This window comes from Rana temporaria, chromosome 1 (assembly GCF_905171775.1).
Source record: "Rana temporaria chromosome 1, aRanTem1.1, whole genome shotgun sequence".
NCBI lineage: Eukaryota > Metazoa > Chordata > Amphibia > Anura > Ranidae > Rana > Rana temporaria.
This window is the reverse complement of record NC_053489.1, coordinates 287,727,821-287,748,835: the sequence shown is the minus strand read 5'-3', so window position 1 is coordinate 287,748,835 and position 21,015 is coordinate 287,727,821. Positions and strand designations below refer to the sequence as shown.

General features: G+C 42.1%; 1 protein-coding gene across 4 annotated transcripts in view; it reads left to right on the top strand.

Annotated features, from left to right (window-relative positions):
• TJP2 (tight junction protein 2) overlaps positions 1 to 21,015 on the top strand; it is a 131,299-nt gene that overhangs the window by 72,809 nt on the left and 37,475 nt on the right. For all 4 annotated transcript variants that reach the window (XM_040356851.1, XM_040356875.1, XM_040356867.1 and 1 more), the window contains 6 exons: positions 6,608 to 6,710; positions 8,428 to 9,028; positions 11,914 to 12,017; positions 14,265 to 14,418; positions 15,987 to 16,092; positions 16,218 to 16,372. In XM_040356851.1, the coding sequence (XP_040212785.1) occupies positions 6,608 to 6,710; positions 8,428 to 9,028; positions 11,914 to 12,017; positions 14,265 to 14,418; positions 15,987 to 16,092; positions 16,218 to 16,372 (1,223 nt within the window). The remainder of the gene's footprint in view (positions 1 to 6,607; positions 6,711 to 8,427; positions 9,029 to 11,913; positions 12,018 to 14,264; positions 14,419 to 15,986; positions 16,093 to 16,217; positions 16,373 to 21,015) is intronic.

The following is a 21,015-nucleotide window of genomic DNA, read 5'->3' as shown; positions in this document are numbered from 1 at the left end:
CACAGGTAGGCTGCACTGGGGACACGTGGCTGCACTGGTAGACACGGGCAGGCTGCATTTGTTAATATTTATTTTTATAACTTAATTCTGCATAAAACATTCAAGTGTCATTTCATGAGATAATTTATGAGGGCGTGTCTAGGGGCGGGACATGGTAGGGGTTGGGTGGGGCAACTGGTGGCGAGTAATCCTTGACGCCTGGCTAGTAGCTCAGGACTTGAAATTTTGAGCCCTGCCCTAATCAATCCATTGACTTGGGCACAACCGGCCTGTTGGATTTTTTTTTTCTTTCACGTGATTACTGCCGGCGGCTAAAGCCTCTACCAGTAATGATTGTGTTCTGCTAGCTGGGAAGGCTCCCTGTCTCCCCCCCTTCCACCAGCAGAACACTATAGCACTGCGGGAAGCATTCCCCCTATTACAACAGACAGTTTTGATGAGGGAATCAAGTGATTCCCTATCATCGATGGGCTGCTTTAGACCATCCAAAGCAATTGTTATACACAGATTTTACAACAAGCTGGAAAATCTCTGTGTGAGCAAGTTTTGGCCACCCCTTCTGTGGATAAAAAGTAGTTTGTCTGTTACAGTGCATTGCAAAAGTATTCATACCTCCTTGAAATGTTCCAAATTCTGTCAGGTTACAACCAAAAATGTACATTTTTATGTGATAGAGCAACACAAAGTGACACATGATTGTGAAGTGCAAGGAAAATTCTAAATGGTTTTAATTTTTTTTTTTTTTAACGAATGTCTGAAAAGTGTGGCGTGCATTTTGCATTCAGCCCTTTTACTCTGATACCCCCAACTAAAATCTAGTGGAACCAATCGCCTTCAGAAGTCACCTAATTAGTAAATAGAGTCCACCTGTGCAGTGGCGGCTGGTGAAATGTTTGACCACTCCCACTTTTAATAAGCCACACCCCTTATAGACTCAACCCAATCTGTCTACCGTATTCCATTTGTTTCCACCAATAGTGTCAGGAGTATATAGCTCAGCCTCACAGGACAGAGTATATAGCTTGGCATTACAGATAGGTGTGTGTATATGTATATGTATGTGTGTATATATATATATATATATATATATATATATATATATATATATATATATATATATATATATATATATATATATATATATATAGCCCCCTAAATATACAGCCAGAGCTACAATGGAATAGTTTAGAGCTTTAGATTTTCATGTGTTAGACCCCATACACGCTATTAGATGTTTTTTTGCAGATTTTTGTCTTCAGATTTACAAAAAACATGTAGTGCAAATGATTGCATACAAATTGAAACTGTTAAGATTTGACCTCATGGTTTTGGTAAATCTGAAGACAAAAATCTGCAGAAAATCCAATAGTGTGTATGGGGCCTTAGAATGACCCAGTCAAAGTACAGACCTAAATCTAATTGAGAATCTGTGGCAAGACTTGAAAATTGCTGTTCACAGATGCTCTCTGTTTAGTCTGAGCTATTTTGCAAAGAAGAATGGGCAAAAAATGTGCTCTACCAGCTTTGCCCATCTAGAGTGAAAGGGCTGCACTTTTTTCTTTTTTTTTTCCTGTTGGATGAACTTTTTTTTAACCAGACCAGGGCCGATCCACCCTATAGGCTCACCATGCAAGCTGCTTAGGGCCCTGCAAAGCTGCAGGGGGCCCCCCAAATTACTAGATGCCCCGCCTGGTGAGAAGAAATTTTCGGCCCCTCACCCCGATTCTCAACTCGCTGGCTGCATGGGAGAAGAGGTAAGAAGTCAGCACCCCCGGCTTCTCACTTTAATGTAAGATGTCAGTTCCGATAGCAGAACACCCCCTCCCCCCGCTTCTCAACTTTAATATTTAATGTGACATGTCACTGTCGGCTTCTCAACTTTAATGTGACATGTCATTTTGCTTAGCCCCAGGGAGGTCAGGATCGGCACTGAACCAGACTAACTATGTAACAAGTCCTCCTCTTGTCCTAAACAAAATGTTAACCCTTGCAGTGTGGATACAGCCCGTGGCAAGGGATCTTTTTCAGGTTTCCTAGAGTTGAACTTTACAAATGAGGCAAAAGGGGACATGGCTAAATTTCACTGCATGGGTTAATAGTCTAGCAGTATACACTGTACACAGTTTGCTTGTACCCACTACTCCATTAGGGTTCATGCCATGGGACTTTACCAGGCTTTTATATGCCTGAATTTCCCAGCACTTTCCTGCATCCCGCCACTCACCCATATGGCAGACAGTGCTCTAGTAAACACAATGCTTCTTTACATCCGCATTTACCTGTGCATGTACGTCCCAACAAATTTCATGACTGCAGCATTTTTGCAGTTGGAAAACCAGTTGGACGCGCATGCACTAGTAAACACCAAAGATATTCCAGACGATGTAAAAAATCCAGCATGTATTGTTGCTCCTTTCCTTTTGTTTGTGTCAATGAAGGCACCTTACAAAAACAGAATACACCCGGCATCTCTTGTTTCAACTTCTTTCCTTCACTACTAGATGTGCTGTGCTTGTATAAAGTCTCTGATCTGCTGCACTAGCAGGAAAAAAAAGACATGCCTGGGATGATGGAATTCACAAAACTCCCTTGTTCATCTCCCTAGAGAGCAGCCATGACTTGTGCTGACAACGAATTATTCTGGTTGTTGGGTTTGCCAGAGAGCTCATTTCCATATTGAGGACTTTGATTCCTCATAAAAAAAGGACTTGGGCAGATCTCGGCAAGTAGGAGCATTTGTGCTGTAATATATTTGCACACATTATATTTGTTCTTTTTTTCAATTGAGAGTTCTTTGTCTATTTTTTAACCCTGGCATCAAAATTCTAAGCTTACATTGCCTTGGATTCACCTTGGGACACTCCCATAACCTGTTACCTCTGGAATTTGGATTGTATTTTACAAACATGTATAAGTCAGGGCAAAAAAAGAACTCTGTACTTTTCTGCAGTGCATGCACATTTCTCATGTTTTATCCCATCAATTTGAGACAAATATCTGTTGATCTGCCAGAAATGCACTCCCAAGTCCTGTTGTGGGCTGAGAACACACAGCAATTGTTGTTGTCTAACCTCAGTTCACATCTATGCAGTTTTTTCTTTTGATCCGTTTTTGCGATGCGTTTTTTGCACACGTGGTTTTGACATGTTTTTAACATTTACATGGTTGTGTGTGTGATTTTTTTTTTTTGCAATTTATTGTTTGCAGATACAAAAAACGCAAAAAAAAATGCACAACATGCTTTTCTGCAGCTTCTCTATTGAAGTCTATTGAACTAAAAAGCACCATTTTGCGTTAAAAAAATAATAATAAATGTCCTTGGCCCTTTCGAAAATGCAGTGACTAAAAGAAAAAGCATAGATGTGAACGTGTCCCATAGGAAACCATGTTAAATGGACTGTAGTGCGTTTCTGCAAAAAGCACCAAATAACTTATAGGTGTGAAACAAGCCTAAGTGATCTATGCCCATCCCAGTTTACGTTTGCTAAACTACCCAAACTGTCACCTATCTTTTTCTTACCAAGATAAACAATAAGACCCTTTTCACACTGGAGGTGTTTTTCAGGCGCTTTAACGCCAAAAATAGCACCTGAAAAATGCCTATTCTGCAATACCAGTGTGAAAGCTGTAGTGCTTTCACACTGGGGCACTGCGCTGGCAGGACGTAAAAAAAAAGTCCTGCAAGCAGCTTCTTTAAGGCGCTTTAGGAGTGGTGTATACACCGCTTCTAAAGCGCCCCTGCCCATTGAAATCAATGGGCAGCGCCGCGGAAGGGCCTTGGGAGCAGCACTTTGCGAGCACTTTTAACCCTTTATTTGGTCGCTAGCCGGGGTTAAGCACAACCCACTAGCGGCCGAAAAGCTACTCTAATAAGACGGTAAAGCGCCGCTAAAACTAGCAGCGCTTTACCGCTGACGCCCCCGCGCTGTGTTGTGACTGGGCTCTAAGCGTTCCGTAGTCCTAGATGAGATCTAGGAAGGATAATTGATTCCTAGAGATAACACCACTCTACATTTCTAACATCAGCTTCTAGTTTCAGCATGCTAGTTGAGCTTTAATAATGAAAGGTATAAGTTCATTGGTTGCCATGCACGGCTGCTTAAGATTCTGGCTGCTCCAATCTTCGTAAATTACCCTCTATATATTTACAGACCAAAGGGAGCAAATAAAAGGTGTTAGACTTTGCATACACTTTACATTTAATTCTACGTGTATTTTCTAGTTGGTTTAAAAATTAGCACTGTCCATAAACTACAGTTTACATTGTTTTACATGGTAAGGGTTCACGTATACTTTGTCAGGGGTAGGCAACCTTTGAGAGGCAGAGGTCTACCTGAACAACATAGAAGAGATCAAAGATGGCTTTCCAGCCTCGGAGCTCAGGCGACCAATATGCCTGAGCTCATCGCTTCCCTGCGCAGCTCTGCCACTCGGAGGGAGAAGAACTTGCGGGTTGGAAGGACAGTGACTCGAACGCATTCTACCTGCCCGCGGTCGACCGGTAGAACGTGGTGCTCAAAAACAGATAAAAGTGCCATATATCAAAACAGCCATCTTCTTGCTAGCTGGAGTTTTGGATGGAGTGTAGAAGGGTTAGAACCAGGGCTGTGGAGTCGGTAGATAAATTTTCCGACTCCGACTCCTCAGTTTTATGTACTTCCGACTCCGACTCCCTGACTCCGACTCCTCTGTATTAATATGCGAATGTATTTTATACATTCCTTGAGGGAAAGAAACGCAACCTACCACAGGACTACTGGCTGGGAAGCCAACAGTCCTACTGTATTGCACAGTTTAAGCTGCTGAAGATAGGGCAGTGGGAGGATCCAGGAAGGGGCATTTATTCTAAAACATGATTTTCCTAGGAGAATCCCATAGTCATGTTTAAAGTTTAAGCTAACAATCTGAGTTTACAAGTTTTTATAGCCTTAGCTAAATGACAGCAGTTTTTCCAATGGTTTACAGCTTCAGTCTTGAACTATTGGCCCTCCATTCCCTTCACTTATACAAGTGTCTCACTCTCTAGTCCTGCTAAAAAACATATTTATTTAATCCCTTATCAGTGAGAGGCTAGGTTACACATGGACGCTGCGTTCCCTGTAAAAGCAGAACACAACACTATGGAAAGTATAAGTATTGCAGCTCCTAATTGTGCGTTGCGTGCCATATAGTGAAGCACATGAAAAGCATGCTTCTTCACGGTCACTTAACGTGTTCGTTTTGCGGTTACGTGAGGCACTGCATGCATTGGTCTTTATTCTTACAGTAGAGAAGTCATTAATTATAACTTTTTGTGAATTGGGACATTTAAACTTGCTTTTTTTTTTTATTCCAATCTAAATTTAGTAGGAGTCGGTGCATTGTTTGCCGACTACGACTCCAGGTACCCAAAATTTCCCCCGACTCCGACTCCACAGCCCTGGTTAGAACGTCTATTAGGTTTTTATTGCTGTCTGTGCCCCTGCTGAGGAGATTTTCCAGCTATCACAGGACAACAATAAAGGAGAAATCTTGCAATGCAGACACTTATTCTAAAATGAGAATTTCCCCCTGGCTGCATTTCCGAGACAAAGTAAATACAGATTAAAATAACCTGACAGGGATTTTACCCATTCCCTACTTGGTTCTAGACTAAACAAAAGTTTGGGTTATACAAACGCTTTTAGACAAGTTTTATTTTTACTTAGAATTCAGCTTAGTTTCCGCAGGAGAAATAAATCTTTCCAATTGCTGCATTAAAAAGATTAAAGAGAATGTCATAAAAAAAAAAGTTGGTTGTCTACATTTATTAATCAGGGATGGTGATGAGGTCACTTTTTGTGTGCTTTTTGCTCTTTCAGCTGGACCCTGCCTATACCTGCAATGACCTACACATTATTGGTATATGCAGGGTTAGAGCACTGCTTCTGTATTGTGCTCTGCAACCTAAAATGCGTTCCTCTAAGTCAGGGGTCTCCAAACTTTCAAAACAAAGGGCCAGTTTACTGTCCTTCAGAAGAGGGCCGGACTAGGGCCAGTGGGAGTAGAAAATGTCCTGATGTCCAGTTAGAGTAAACAATGCCCTGTATTTGGTGTCAGTGGGAGGACTAGTGCCCCATCGTTGGTGCCAATAAAAGGAATTGTGCCCCATCGTTGGTGTCAGTGGAAGGAATTTTGCCCCGTCATTGATGTCAGTGGAAGGAATTTTGCCCCGTCATTGATGTCAGTGGGAGGACTAGTGTCCCATCATTGGTGCCAATAAAAAGAATTGTGCCCATCATTTGTGTGAGTGGGAGGAATAGGGTCCTATTGTTGGTATCAGTGGAAGGAATTGTGTCCCATCGTTGGCGTCAGTGGGAGGATATGAGCTCTTTCTTTGGTGTCAGTGGGAGGAATTATGCCCTATTGTTGGTGTCCGTGAATGGGATAGTGCACCAAGGGCCGGATAAAGGCAAGCAAAGGGCCGCATCCGGCCCCAGGGCCACAGTTTGGAGAGCACTGCTCTAAGTTATGGAGTCTTATTGGATAAAAAAATGGTTCAGGGTATTTCTGGAATAAATAGGGCAGTTAAATGAGTGTGTGTTTGTTTGTTTTTTTACGTTTTACTTATTTAAAATTTTTTTTATAGGGAGAATGATCGTGTAGTTATGGTCAATGGAACAGCTATGGATAATGTTCTACATTCATTTGCAGTACAGCAATTAAGAAAATGTGGAAAAACAGCTGTCATTGTGAGTATACAAAATTATCTTGTTTTATGTGCCTGAAGGTAAAGCAAATCCTAACACCTAAATGCAGTTTTGCAGCAACTACTTTGTGTATCAAGGTGAATTAAACCATGAGGTTCATTTGCTAAAACTGGAGATTGCAAAATCAGGTGCAACTGTCTATGGGTTCCGCCTGGGTTCACACATATACAAACACAAACATTGGCATGTGATTCGCACTGCATTACTGGTGTGGATCACATGCGATGGCTGTGCAATGCATATTCAGCCATACGGTTTTTTAGATTTATTTTTTTATTTTTAATGAGATCAGGAACACGATATGCTCTTCCTTGTGAAATAGCTGCTGCCATAACTTTTTTTATCTTGACTAATGCAATGGTTCATTTAACTAAAGGGATTCATTGTGTTGGGTTGTGTAGGTGATTTCACGAAGTCAAAAGATTATAATTAATCATGGCAACTACAGTAGATATGAAAAGACCGCCATATAGGAAAGGTCCAAACATCATTTGTTGCTTTGTAGGAGTCATAGGTTAACCCCTTAACGCCCGCCACACGACTATTTACGTCCGCACAATGGCACGGACACGACCTTGCCTTTCCACGGGTCGGGGGTCCGATCGGGACCCCCCCGCTGCGTGCGGCGGGCGGATTCCCTCGGGGAGCGATCCGGGACGACGGCGCGGCTATTCGTTTATAGCCGCTCCGTCGCGATCGCTCCCCGGAGCTGAAGAACGGGGAGAGCCATATGTAAACAAGGCTCCCCCGTGCTTCACTGTGGCGGTGCATCGATCGTGTCACCCCCTTTATAGGGGAGACACAATCGATGACGTCAGACCTACAGCCACACCCCCCTACTGTTGTAAACACACACTAGGTGAAGCCTAAAACGTTCAGCGCCCCCTGTGGTTAACTCCCAAACTGCAACTGTCATTTTCACAATAAAGAATGCAATTTAAATGCATTTTTTGCAGTAAAAATGACAATGGTCCCAAAAATGTGTCAAAATTGTCTGAAGTGTCCGCCATAATGTCGCAGTCACGAAAAAAATCGCAGATCACCGCCATTAGTAGTAAAAAAAAAAAAATTAATAAAAATGCTATAAAAATATCCCCTATTTTGTAAACGCTATAAATTTTGCGCAAACCAATCGATAAACACTTATTGCGATTTTTTATTTTATTTATTTTTTTTACCAAAAATAGGTAGAAGAATACGTATCGGCCTAAACTGAGGAAGAAAATAAATTTTATATATGTTTTTGGGGGATATTTATTACAGTAAAAATATTGCATTTTTTTCAAAATTGTTGCTCTATTTTTGTTTATAGCGCAAAAAATAAAAACCGCAGAGGTGATCAAATACCACCAAAAGAAAGCTCTATTTGTGGGGAAAAAGGGACATCAATTTTGTTTGGGTGCCACGTCGCACGAGCACGCAATTGTCTGTTAAAGCGACGCAGTGCCGAATTGTAAAAACGCCTTTGGGCATTTAGCAGCATATTGGTCCGGGGCTTAAGTGGTTAAAGGATTTTTGGTTACATGGGCTTAAAATTCAAATTGTGTCTTAATTGGGTAAAAAAAGGCAGTAACGGACTCAAATACACATCTTCTATGGGAGTAACACAACTGACAGTCTTTAGAATGCCGTTCTCTTTATTAACATGCTTAGTCTAACTTTTTATAATGCTTTGACCATCTCCTTGGCTTGCTAATAGGTGGTGAAAAGACCTCGCAAAGTTCAAGTTACAGCATCAAGGCGGACCCCTTCTCCTGAGCCTGATCCTCGAGCTTTTGACACTCTTGATGATGAGGATGGACATTTTGACCGTAGAAGTGCATACAGTGGTTACAGTGAGAGCTGGCAAAGTGGAGGTGGCCGACGCAGCCGGGAAGCTAGTCCAGACCGAGGCTATGGAAAAGATCAGGAAAGAGGTCGATCTTATGATCAGGAACCGGATAATGTCAGGGGAAGGAGTAGAGAACGAAATCTAGATGACGACCATCACAGACGGGAACGCAGCCGAGGTAGAAGCGTGGACCGGGACTTAAGTGAAGAACGCAGGTATAGGAAAGATCAGGGAAAGAGTGTGGACAGGGAAGAGTCATTTGCTCGTAGTTACATTGGGGACTATAGCCCAGAAAGAGGAAGCGTACAGAAATCCCAAACGGACTACAGAATTGAAAAAGACGTGCTTCACCGCAGTCGTGATAGACTTCAGTCCCACAGTCCGTCACCTGAACCACACCGACATGCAGCACAAAAGGGGCAGGAAAAGCCTGTCAGTGTACTCCTTGCCAAAAAGAGAAAGAATGAAGGTAAAGGTGTCAATTTTTTTTCCCCTCAATACATGTGCAGATTCTTTACATTTCAATAGTTGTTAAATAGGTTTTTTATTTGCACTGAAATATATTGTGATTTAATTTATAATTCAAGTCATAAAATCATTTGATTTTCAGAGCTAAACAAATTGAGTGCCTTCAATTATTCAAATCCTAAAAGATTATGGTGAATCAGCTCATCTCTAGGAGACATACATTAAAGAAATGCATAGATAGCATTTTGATATGCTAAATCACTTTCTACTCAATGGCTGTATGCATTACTTTTACTATGGATATATTGTAGCCTTTCTATTTTTATTGCCTTACCACACAATTGGCAGGTAAAGCAATTGATTTAAAAAAAAAAATGACGGCCTCTTTTATGGCTGGGATCACATATTTGGGGGTACGTTCCACATGCGTGTCAATGTACGCTATATTTTATTAATGTGCATTGCATTAAGACAGTTCATTTTGAATGGGCTGCCAAAGCACCTCGCACATCTGTATGTTGTATTTGAGCTTTTGCCATACTTCTCCTTTTTTATAATTCTGTGCTGTAATAGTTTTGTCTACATTGTAAATGCATACAAGGAGTAGGAAGAGCAAAAGTACCTGCTTTTTATACTTGTTTGAATCGATATCTTAACCTGCAAATATGCAGTCTCCCAGCAGGTGGGCTTTGGCACGATCGTCCGCATATTTACGTACATTAGTGCAAATACACACCCAACAAAACCATGCTGCTCTACTATTGGCGCAGCACAGTTTTGTTGGGTGTAGTGGAAGCACTTTAAGTGAAAGCGGCTACTTTATTTTTATTTCTTTATTTTTTTATATACACGTGGATAGCGCTGATTTGTTTTCTCTGATTAAATTATTAGTGCAAATACAACTGCCATGAGCGCACACCCTGCACTCTCCCTGCACAGTTACGGAAAGCTCCTGATCGATGCTTACGATCGGGCGCTTTCTTTTCATTATCAACCAGTCATTGCAGTCACATGATCATAAGCCTCGCCTTCCAGCATCCTAAACCCCTAAAGGGCCTGGAGGCGCTGGCTCCAACGACAAGGAAGCATATGATGATTTTTCATTTGTTTATTGGAGGACACAGCCATACTTTAAGACAGATGGGTTTGATTTCGCCACCTACAGGAAAAGGAAGCCACGTGTTTCCCAAAGTAAGCCTGGGTCTTATAATAATTTTGGCAACAAAAGACACAGTAGGGCTTATTTTCAGGGTAGGTCTTACCATTTAAAGCCGAGGTTCACACAAAAAGCTTTTCGGAACCCTCCGGTGTCACATTTGTCACCTTTCAGGGGGGAGGGGGGTGCAGATACCTGTATAATACAGGTATTTTTACCCACTTCCGGGCATAGATATCCGCAGAATCTGCAGATTTTCTACGCCACCTAGAAGACAGGAGGGGCCATTTCGATTGCGCCACGCGACAGGGAACCGGGAAGTGAAGCCGCAAGGCATCCTGATTCCTTTAGCAAAGATGGTGGCGACAGCATCCAAGGACCGAGGCATGCGCCTGCCTCGGGTGCCGACATCGGGGGGCGTGCTGGACAGATAAGTGTCCATATTTTAAAGGTCAGCAGCTGCAGTGTTTGTAGCTGCTGGCTTTTAAGAAAAAACATTTAGGCGGACCTCCACTTTTATGTGGTGTCTTCTCTCCCGGCTCTATACTGAAGCTATTTTGCACAATTAGATTACAGAAACGCAAACACATTTCACATTTATATACTACTGTAATAGAGCGGATTCTATGATTTTAAAAGCACATTAAACTGGGGTTTATTTTCGGGTAGGGCTTATATTGCAGCCCTCACCGAAAATCACAGTAGGTCTTATTTTTGGGGAAACCCGGTAGGTGCAACTAAGCCAAAAGCACACCGAGGGGGTGGCTAAGTTCCCCCTTCTGCTGCATCAGGAGTAGGATGTGTTATTTTTCTCTCTCTATTTTTTTTTTTTTTTATATTGGATTTTTCCTACCAGTCAACAAAGATGTGTCTTCAATAAGCTGCAGTGCTGGGTGACAAGCCAAATATCATACATTTGGGTAGTCCCCCCCAGCACTGCCAATGAGCACATGCAGATCCCCACTATGGGAGGACCAGCTCTGATGGCTCTAATCAACAGAATGGCCAGTAGGGCCACAACCCCATGGCAAATTTTGTACAATAGTGTATTTATATAGCGCCATCAATTTACACAGCAATTATATATATATACTTTCACATTCACATCAGTCCCTGCTCTCAAGGAGCTTACAATCCAAGGTCCTTAACTCATGTTCATACATACACATACTTAGACAGAAACCAAAGTATCCAGAGGAAACCCGCACAGGGAGGACATGCACGTTGGACCGGTTGCAGCACCCTGTGTTGGCTGACGTCACTCTGATCATTCTAGGATCAGAGGTGTTTCATTTGCCCACCTGGAGATGGTACAAAAAAATATTTTTTGCACTTGAAGGATGAAACCCCCTCCAAAAGAGGTCCAGTAACAAGAAACCCACTCACTATAATATTTAAAACCTGTTCCATTGGGTCTCAGATGTCTGGGACTAATTGGATTGTTTTTAGGATGCATACAGAGTGTGTTTTGGAAACCATCTAGATTTCTGTCTGAGGCTGGCAGAGTGTTTTATTTAAGCCCTGCACAAAAAACATGACCTAGGAGCATGTTGGCAGTGGCTTCAGGAAATGAGACCCTGTCTGCCACTGGAAGTAACACTTCTGAGGGAAACCACTTTGTAGAAAACCTTTTTTTTAAATGCCTGGATATTGGCATTTTATTTATTAAATAAGCTTGTGTATCCATAGAAAGTATTTATATTGGTATGTCCACTTTTTATCTCTTTCAGAATTTGGTTTGCGCCTGGGCAGCCAGATTTTCATTAAGGAAATGACCGACGCTGGTTTAGCAACACGAGATGGAAGCTTGAATGAGGGAGACATTGTTCTTAAAGTAAGTATCGTATTTGCCGGCGTAAAAAGACGACCCCCTAATTTTCCAGCTAAAATTTGGGTTTTGGGATATACTCGCCGTATAAGACGACCCCCTTCCTGACAGGAACGGGCACATCGGGTGACCAGAGACCATGGGGCTAGGCCTAGAACAGACAGCCATGGTTCCCATAGTTTGTTAAACTTCTGGGAACATCCCCTATGGTGAAAGATTTGTTTTTCTCTTGGAAATGTGGCGTTTACCTGATTATGCCACGCTTCCACAGTATGTTCAACTCCTTACAATTTATCAAAAATTATTTCTTTATTCCCTATTAGTATTGTAGTGCTGTTAATATTTTGAAATGCACACAAATATAATACTGAAAATTTTACTAATTTCATAGTTTCAAATTTTATTAAAACATATTTCAGAGTCAGATTGCATTCCATGTGAAGCTAGAACATTTGTGGTGGTGTAGAAGTCCACTTTCCTTTTTTAAATGACTGCTGCTGTCGTTTTAAAATGGAAAACTTGTGCAAAAATGTGTTTCCTGTCTCTCTCTTTAAATGGAAGTATGGGATTAAAAAAATAAAAAAAAATCATACTTCCCTAGGTGGATGCAGCATCTGTCCCTCTCCTTCTAAGGCTGTGAACTGACCGATCAAACACAGCTGATTGCTCAGTTCTCCCCACCTCTCCGAGCAGAGAGCTGGGACTGTCAGTCACCGCTCTCTGCTCTGCCCCTCCAGCACTCGCTGGAGCACTGGACTGTGTAGGGGGTGGGAGCGGCTGGCTCAGGCTCTCGGCGGCTTGCTGAGAGGTTGATCCATGTGCAGGTCCAGGCTCCTGAGTGTGTTTTTCTGCATATATGGTGTGAATGAGGCTTAAGGAAAAGCTTTGGCGTCCTAGAAAAAGTATACATTTTATTGCTACACAAACTATTTGCAGCATTAATGTCTAAGGCCCCTTTCACATGTGCGGACCGTATGTCCGCATTTTCATCCATCCGTTTGCGGATGAAAAAGGGACATACATTGGTCCCTATGTGATTGCGGGTGTCAGCGGATGAACATCCGATGACACCCGTAATCACCCGCCCCTGTAAAGATCCGATTTTGCGGACGGAAGAAAATCCTACTTTTTCTTCCGTCTGCGGAACGGATCGAATGAACACGGACATACGGTCCGTGTTCATCCGATACCCCCATAGGGGAGAGCGGAGAAAAGACAGAGCGGTCCCTGCACAGTGTGCGGGGACCGCCCTGTCAGCCGCCGGGTCAGCGGGAATGTACGGAGCAATCCCCGCTGAGCTTACGGACACACTGAGGCGGATCATTACTGATCCGCCCCGTGTGAAAGGGCCTTAATGCTGAAGGATTCTGCCACCATACATGCTTCTCAATTCTCAACTTTAATGTGACATGTAATTTTGCTTAGGGCCCCAGGGAGGTCAGGATTAGCACTGACTACATGCCTTCCATTTCCTGTCTTCAGCATCTATCCAAAGCATTTATATTCTCTAGCGTGCAAAAATTACACCCTACATACTGTGCTCTGCATTTGGGTAACTGTTCTATGCAGTTGCTGTGAAACTTTCAAGACTACATTCATGCCTGCCTTATCTACTCCTCCAGTAACTCTTGTTTCATGTCCACTACATGCGCTACCACAGCCTGCGCACAAACACCTCTCTAAAATCTATTGCTCTACAGCTCTCTATACAGTTATCTCTTTGTGAACTATTTGCAAATTAAGCTCCCATCAGTGTTTTTAGGTGCTCTCTATCTCCAGTCTATTAGTTCCAGTATTACGTTGACATTGCTTCTTTCCCTTTGCTTTGCTGTCTTTGACTACATTACAGATTTACCTTTTTCTTCTCTTAATAAACAACTGTTACTTAAAACTATTGAAAAGTAACACGACAAAGCCTCCATTAAGCTATAAATCACAACGCCTACCCTTAAAATTACCTATTCCATGGGTGAATTCTCTCCCAGATACCACAGGTTAACTTCGAATGAGGCAAAGTTTGGTTACTCAAAGTAATATCTTGTGGCTGCTCAGTAAAAATGATAATTTTTTTTTAAAACGATGGTGTTCGGGCAACGTCTTTTTTTTTTTTTTTAATGATGAAGTTGGAAAAACTTCGTTTTTTGGATATGCTGAAAAACGTCTTTTTTTTCATGCCGAAAAATCATCGTGTGTACGCGGCATAACACTGCTTCTATCACTGTCATTTAATAACTTATTTATTTTCTACTATAGATTAATGGCACTGTGACCGAAAACATGTCCTTAGCTGATGCACGGAAGTTGATTGAGAAGTCAAGAGGAAAACTGCAGCTGATGGTGCAGAGAGATGTCCAACAAACTTTGATCAACATTCCTTCTGTGCATGACAGTGACTCTGACATAGGAGGTGGGAACCGTTTCTCTAATCTTTATTTTTGGTGGTCTTTTTTTGGTGGCGGTCTGTGTAAAATTCTCCATTTTAGGTCAGTGTAAACATATTTATTTTAATTATTTTAGGACATGGACTGCTGCCTATGGGTGCAGCCTTAAAGGTTGTTTCTCGTATGAATAGAGGGGGTAGGAGAGGAGGGAGCGCCCAATAACCAATGCACGGAGAGTATAGTTTGTGATCATTTAATGAAAGTTCAGAACATGGTTAGGCCAACGCGTTTCGGTGGAAAAGACTACCCCTTCTTCAGGGCTGCAACTGTTTGTAGATGATGAGCGGAGAAAATCCCATATGGTGGGTTTGTGATATCCATATCGGAGTTGCTCAATGATCATTGTGTTTGCAGCGACCATTGAGCAACTCCGATTCTGATATCACAAACCCACCATATGGGATTTTCTCCACTCACCATCTACAAACAGCAGAAGCCCTAAAGTCTTCTTCCACCGAATTGAATTGGCCTAACCCTGTTCTGAACTTTCATTAAACAATCACAAACTATACTCTCTGTGCATTGGTTATTGGGCGCTCCCTCCTCTCCTACCCCCTCCATTTGATTGTCCGTGTAGAATCCCATGTTACATTGGTGGCTTAGTGTTGATGCTTTTATTACATTGGTGGTCAAAGTAAATCCCTCATACGTTGGTGATCAGCGTAGATTGTTGGTCAGTGTAGAAAGCCCCCCGTTACATCGTTGGTCAGTGTAAAATCCATTGGTATGTCAGTGGTTGGTGTAGGGTCCCTCCTTCTATTGGTGAGTGTAAATTCCCCCTTACATTGGTGGTCTGTGTAGAAATGCCCCATTACATTGAGGGCTGCTGTAAGTGTAGAAATCACTTGAGCCAGGTGGTGACAACAGGGCCACCCATGGTTCAAATTTCAGTTGATTCAGCAGGAGTAATGTACGGCCAGCTGTTCGAATTGTAGCTAGCTAAACAAATTCATATATGCATAGTAATTTTTTTGCTAATGGACATGCTATGTTTGTTTTTTTTGTTTACATTTTTTAGTGTTTTAAAATTAAATAGGCTATTGATATTCCTCTTTTAGAACCACGACCATTTTAAATCAATGCCCCACTCGTAATTAAAGTGCATTCTCTGCCCACAATGGCTTGCTAGGTGCACAGCATAAAAAGTGTCCCTGGAATTTTTTTTTAAATGTTGGCAACTATGCTTTACTCCCAGTAGATATTAGTAGATCATAGGTGAGAGAGGCAATAACGTGCACTGTATATTGTGTCCTTGTGTTTTATTTGAAGATCATATCCATATCCAGGATTTCTAAGAGACTATATTAATTTTTTCTTATGGAGTCTATTCCTTGTTGGCCAGACCTGGAAAATGCCACTCCCTCACTGCTCACTCTCGGGCAGCATTTCAAGTTGGCAAAAAAGTAACTCTGAGGAAATGATCTTGGTGATTCTGCCGCTGATCCTGTGCGACTCATCTAACATAGCCATAAAGTCTGTTGTAGTTGTTATTCATATCTTGGTTAATATGAAAGCATTTTTACTATATCAACAGATATTTCTGAGATAGAGTCCAATCATTCTGGCTCCCCTGTGGAAGATGTGAAATTGCACCACTCAGACTCTCATTCCTCTAATGAGAAGCTAAAGGATAAAACGGTGTAAGTAATGTTATTCTTCTAGCACCATGGTGTGACTAAGGATTGCCACAAAGTGGAAATGGCTGCTGTAGAAAAAACTACCATTGAAGTTCTGGCCTTTATGATCTTTTCATGCTGTCTTTCAGCTCTAAAGAGGATCCACCCAACCGACTGACCAAAATGGGAGCCATGCCGACTCCTTTTAGAGTGGTGAACCGAGCCGAGAGCCCTGCTCCTGTTAGTATAAGCCCAGTGGTTCCAGAGAGCAGCCCAGAGCCAGTGTATTTAGAAGACCTTCCAGGTTAACAATACTGTCTTTCTATTTGTTTTTGTGCCATTAAGTTTGCATTATTATTTCATAGTGACATGGACATGCCTTCATGAACTTTCTTGGTGATTCTGAATGAAAATATTCAAAGCAGCTGTAAACTTTTTCCTGCTATGTGCAAGGGTATTGCTTAGAGCGGCCCCAAAACGCCTCTTCTGGGGACCCCTGCTGGCTACCCTTCCTTCTGGGGACCCCTCCGTCTCTGTGTGCCACCATGGGAATAAGTTTCCTAGGGTGGAACACAGGCTGCCACACTCCCAAGCTGGGTTGTGTGTATCTATAGACACACAGAGTGCCTCATCCCCACCTAACCTTACTTGATGTGGCTGACAGCAGCAGGAGCCAATGGCTCCTGCTGCTATCAATCTGTACTGTGAGATGAGGGAGAAAGGGCAGACGGGTACAGCACTGGATCAGTACACTACACAGTTAAGTATTGGGAAACAGCTACTGAAAGTTTTTTTTTTTTTTTTTTTTTAACCTTTGTGTTGCTAAACCCAGTAATATGAAAATGGTTCATCTGCTCACCCACACAGTACCCGCAGCTTATAAATCTTCTTTTTACATTAAAATACTGCTATATATATATATATATATATATATATATATAATTACCTACCTATATTTTTGGCTGATCTGTATACCATTGTCACATGATAAACTGCAGTAGGTCCAGAGCTGTGTGTTCAGGTAGGAGGAGATTTCCACTATAGCCTGTATACACTCCTACATGTGATGTCACTATCATGTGACCTGGCTAGCTCTGAGAACAAGGAAATGTTCTCTCCAGCATAAAAGACGCAACTGAGCTTGGACAGGTTCGCTATCCTGCCTTTTTACACAATGCAGAGGATTAACCCCTTAAAGAGGAAGTAAACCCTGATGGGTAAAAGCATGATGGTACTAGTATGCATCGCATACTAGCCCATTATGAGGCACTTACCTGCAGTCGAAGCCTGCGCTGTCCCCGCTGGTGGAAGCATTTTTCCGGGGCCGCAAACTCCGGACCTGTGACTGTCCGTAGCTGCGTGACCTCACTCATGCGAGTGAAGAAACGGTATGGAGGTCCGTTTCTTCACAGCGCATGCGCAGATGACATCGGCGCACTACAAGGTAAATGTCTCCTAAACAGGTTTAGGCGATATTTCAACTACATATAGGTAAGCCTTATTCTTAGCTTACCTATAGGTAAGTGATGCAGGAGGGTTTACAACCACTTTAGGTTCCCCAGTAAGTATAACAAGAATGCTTTACTGCATATACAGACAGATTTTACTGTTGTGGGTTTAGGAACACTTTAATGCATAAAACCTTTTTTAATTTGGAACCATTTAACAATAAATGAAATCAACAGTGAGGTTTAGTGACAAGCGGCTTAACTGGCACGTTCAGCAAAATTATCACCAAAACTTTTTGAAGTAGAATTATCAGTACAATATTTCTTTGGACTAATATTGGGTCAAATATGATGTTAAAGTATATTGGTTTCATATTTCTTACCACTGTTTAAATGCTAATAGAAACATGTCACTGAAAATTTGCACACATATACAAGGAAGTTTCTGAATATTGCGTGACCACATAAAAAAAAATGGGGGGGGGGGGGATTGATTTACAATGTACTTTTGAATATGCTTCTTTAACCACTTGCTTACTGGACACATAAACCCCCTTCGTGCCCAGGCGAAATGTCAGCTTCCGGCACTGCGTCGCTTTAACTGATATTTGCACGGTCGCGCGACGTGGCTCCCAAACAAAATTGACGTCCTTTTTTCCCCACAAATAGAGCTTTATTTTGGTGGTATTTGATCACCTCTGCGTTTTTTATTTATTGCGCTATAAACAAAAAAAGAGCGACAATTTAAAAAAAAAATATATTTTTTTTTACTTGTTGCTATAATAAATATCCCAATTTAAAAAAAAAAACTATTTTTTTTCTCAGTTAAGACCGATACGTATTTTTCGCAATAAGCGACTGGTTTGCGCAAAAGTTATAGCACCTACAAAATGGGGAACAGAATTATGATTTTTTTTTATTATATTTTATTTTTTTTTACTAGTAATGGCGGCGATCTGCGATTTTTTTTTTTTTTTTTTTTTTTTTATTGGGACTGCGATATTGCGGCAGACGTATCGGACACTTTTGACACAAATTTGGGACCATTCACGTTTATACAGCGATCAGTGCTATAAAAATGCACTAATTACTGTATAAATGTGACTGGCAGGGAAGGGGTTAACACTAGGGGGTGAAGAAGGGGTTAAATGTGTATCCTGGGTGTGTTCTAACTGTGTGGGGGGAGGGGGGTGACTGGGGGAGGTGACCGATGCTGTGTCCCTATGTAAAAGGGACACAGATCGGTCTCCTCTCCTCTGACAGCACGTGGAGCTCTGTGTTTACACACAGAGCTCCACGTCCCTGCTGTGTACCCGGCGGATATCGCGGCCGCCAGGTAAACGCATCGGCTCTTCAGCAATGCGCCGGGACAGTGTTTACCCGCTGCGCGCCCCCCAGAGGTACGCGCGGGTAATGCACATAAAAGGACGTCTAAAGATGTCCACTTGGCACTTGAGAGCCGCGCTGTTGACGTCTTTTGTCAATAGCGCGGGTCTCAAGTGGTTAACTTGGAGAAGTATTTCTTTCCATGATCCAGGATTTTGGTTGTATACTAATTTTCTTATACAGCAATTGTATAAACTTGAATTAATACTGTAGGTAAGAACATTTAAAGCAGAACTATGGGCAAAATTATTTTTTTATTTTGGATAGAGGAAGGATTTTTTTCATCATCTGTGTCTCATTGCAGAGATTTCCCTTCACGTCATGTCCCATAGCCAAACGGGAAGTGAGAGGAAATCCATGCAGATTAACCACTTGCCTACTAAGCACTTAAACACCCTTCCTGCCCAGACCAATTTTCAGCTTTCAGCGCTGTCACTCTTTGAATGACAATTGCGTAGTCATACAACACTGTACCCATATGACCTTTTTATCTCCCCCCCCCCCCCCACAAATAGAGCTTTCTTTTGGTGGTATTTGATCACCACTGCATTTTTTTAATTTTTGTTAAAATTTTTATTAAAAAAAGTTTTATATTTTGTTATAACATTTTGCAAACAGGTAGTTTTTCTCCTTCAGTGATATACGCTGATGAGGCTGCACTGGTGGGCATTAATAGGCTGCACTGAATGGTATAAATAGGTGGCACTGGTTGGCACCGATGGGCTGCACTGATGGACACTAATAAGGCGGCACTGATAGCTGGCACTGATAGCTGGAAGTGATTGGCAGTGGTGGGCACTGATAGGCGGCAGGGTTGCCAACTTTCAGTAAATTTACGAACCGTTTGTAAAATCCATAATTGTTGCATCTGTCCATAAATGTCAGTTATGGACATGCAGCCTACATGTCTGTAATGGACATTCAAGGACAGATGCAAAAAGTACAGATTTTACAAACTGTTCTTTAATTTACTGAAAGTTGGCAGCACCTGCTAGGTGGCACTGATTGGCACCACTGGTGGGCATTGATAGGTGGTACTGATATGCACTGGTGTGTACTGGCAGGAGGAGCATGCAAAGTGGAGAATGTCTATTGACGGCCTCCCGGCAATGTAGTTCTGCATTGTAGTTGTCATTCGGCTATAGTGCAGACAGGAAGGGGTTAAGGGAATTCCTTGGGGACCCCCAGGTCATCAGAACTAGTGTCCCCATTGATAGATGTCCCCTCCTATTTCTAGGGATAACCCAAAATTTGAGATTTTCTTTTACTTTCACATTCAATAATGGTAAACAGGGGCACAAACAGCAATAACAACTGACTACACTTTATCCAAGTTGGCCTTTTAGTTGTACTTTAAAGTTGGTTTCATCCTTAATGACCTTTTCTAAAATAAAATAAAAATCTGCATGCATTACAGCTTTGTCTGCACTTGTTGTCCACCCTTTTATAAAAACAATCCTTACTTTTAACACCGCTTCTACTGTGCGCTTCTCTTCTCCATCCTGTTTGGATGGCAGGACACACAAAACAATTGGATGCAAATCCCCACTCCTCAGACAAGCACTTGGCTACAAGAACTTGGCTTGCCTAACCACGCAATTACGGTCTGCTCTGTCTAACCTTGGTGGCAGAGCTCAGCGTTTTGCGAATTTGAGACCGCGCAGACTGCATATGCAAGTTACGTTCCCGTAACTAAACGATTGTTTGTGAGGCGTGGAGCCTGGCATCCAATGGCAGAATGGAGAGAGGCAGCCTACCGTAGAAGCCGCATCAAAAGTAAGGATTTATTTTAAAAATGGGGGCAGCATTTTCAGGAACAGTCAGAACTGTAATCCATATGATGTGTGTGTGTGTGTTTTTATTTTTTTTTTGTCATTGAGGCTAGGTTCACGCTGCTGCGAATTCAAAATCGCTGCGGTTTTGCCGCGATTTTGGCCGCGATTTAAGAGACATCTGTGCAGGGTTCAATGTAAATTGCGGCCCGAAATCGCATAAAGTAGTACAGGAACTACTTTTTGAAATCGGTGCAGCGCCGCAGATGCGGCGTCGCACCGATTAGGACGGTGCCATTGCCGACAATTGCCTCCGATTTGACATGTGAAATCGCATCTCA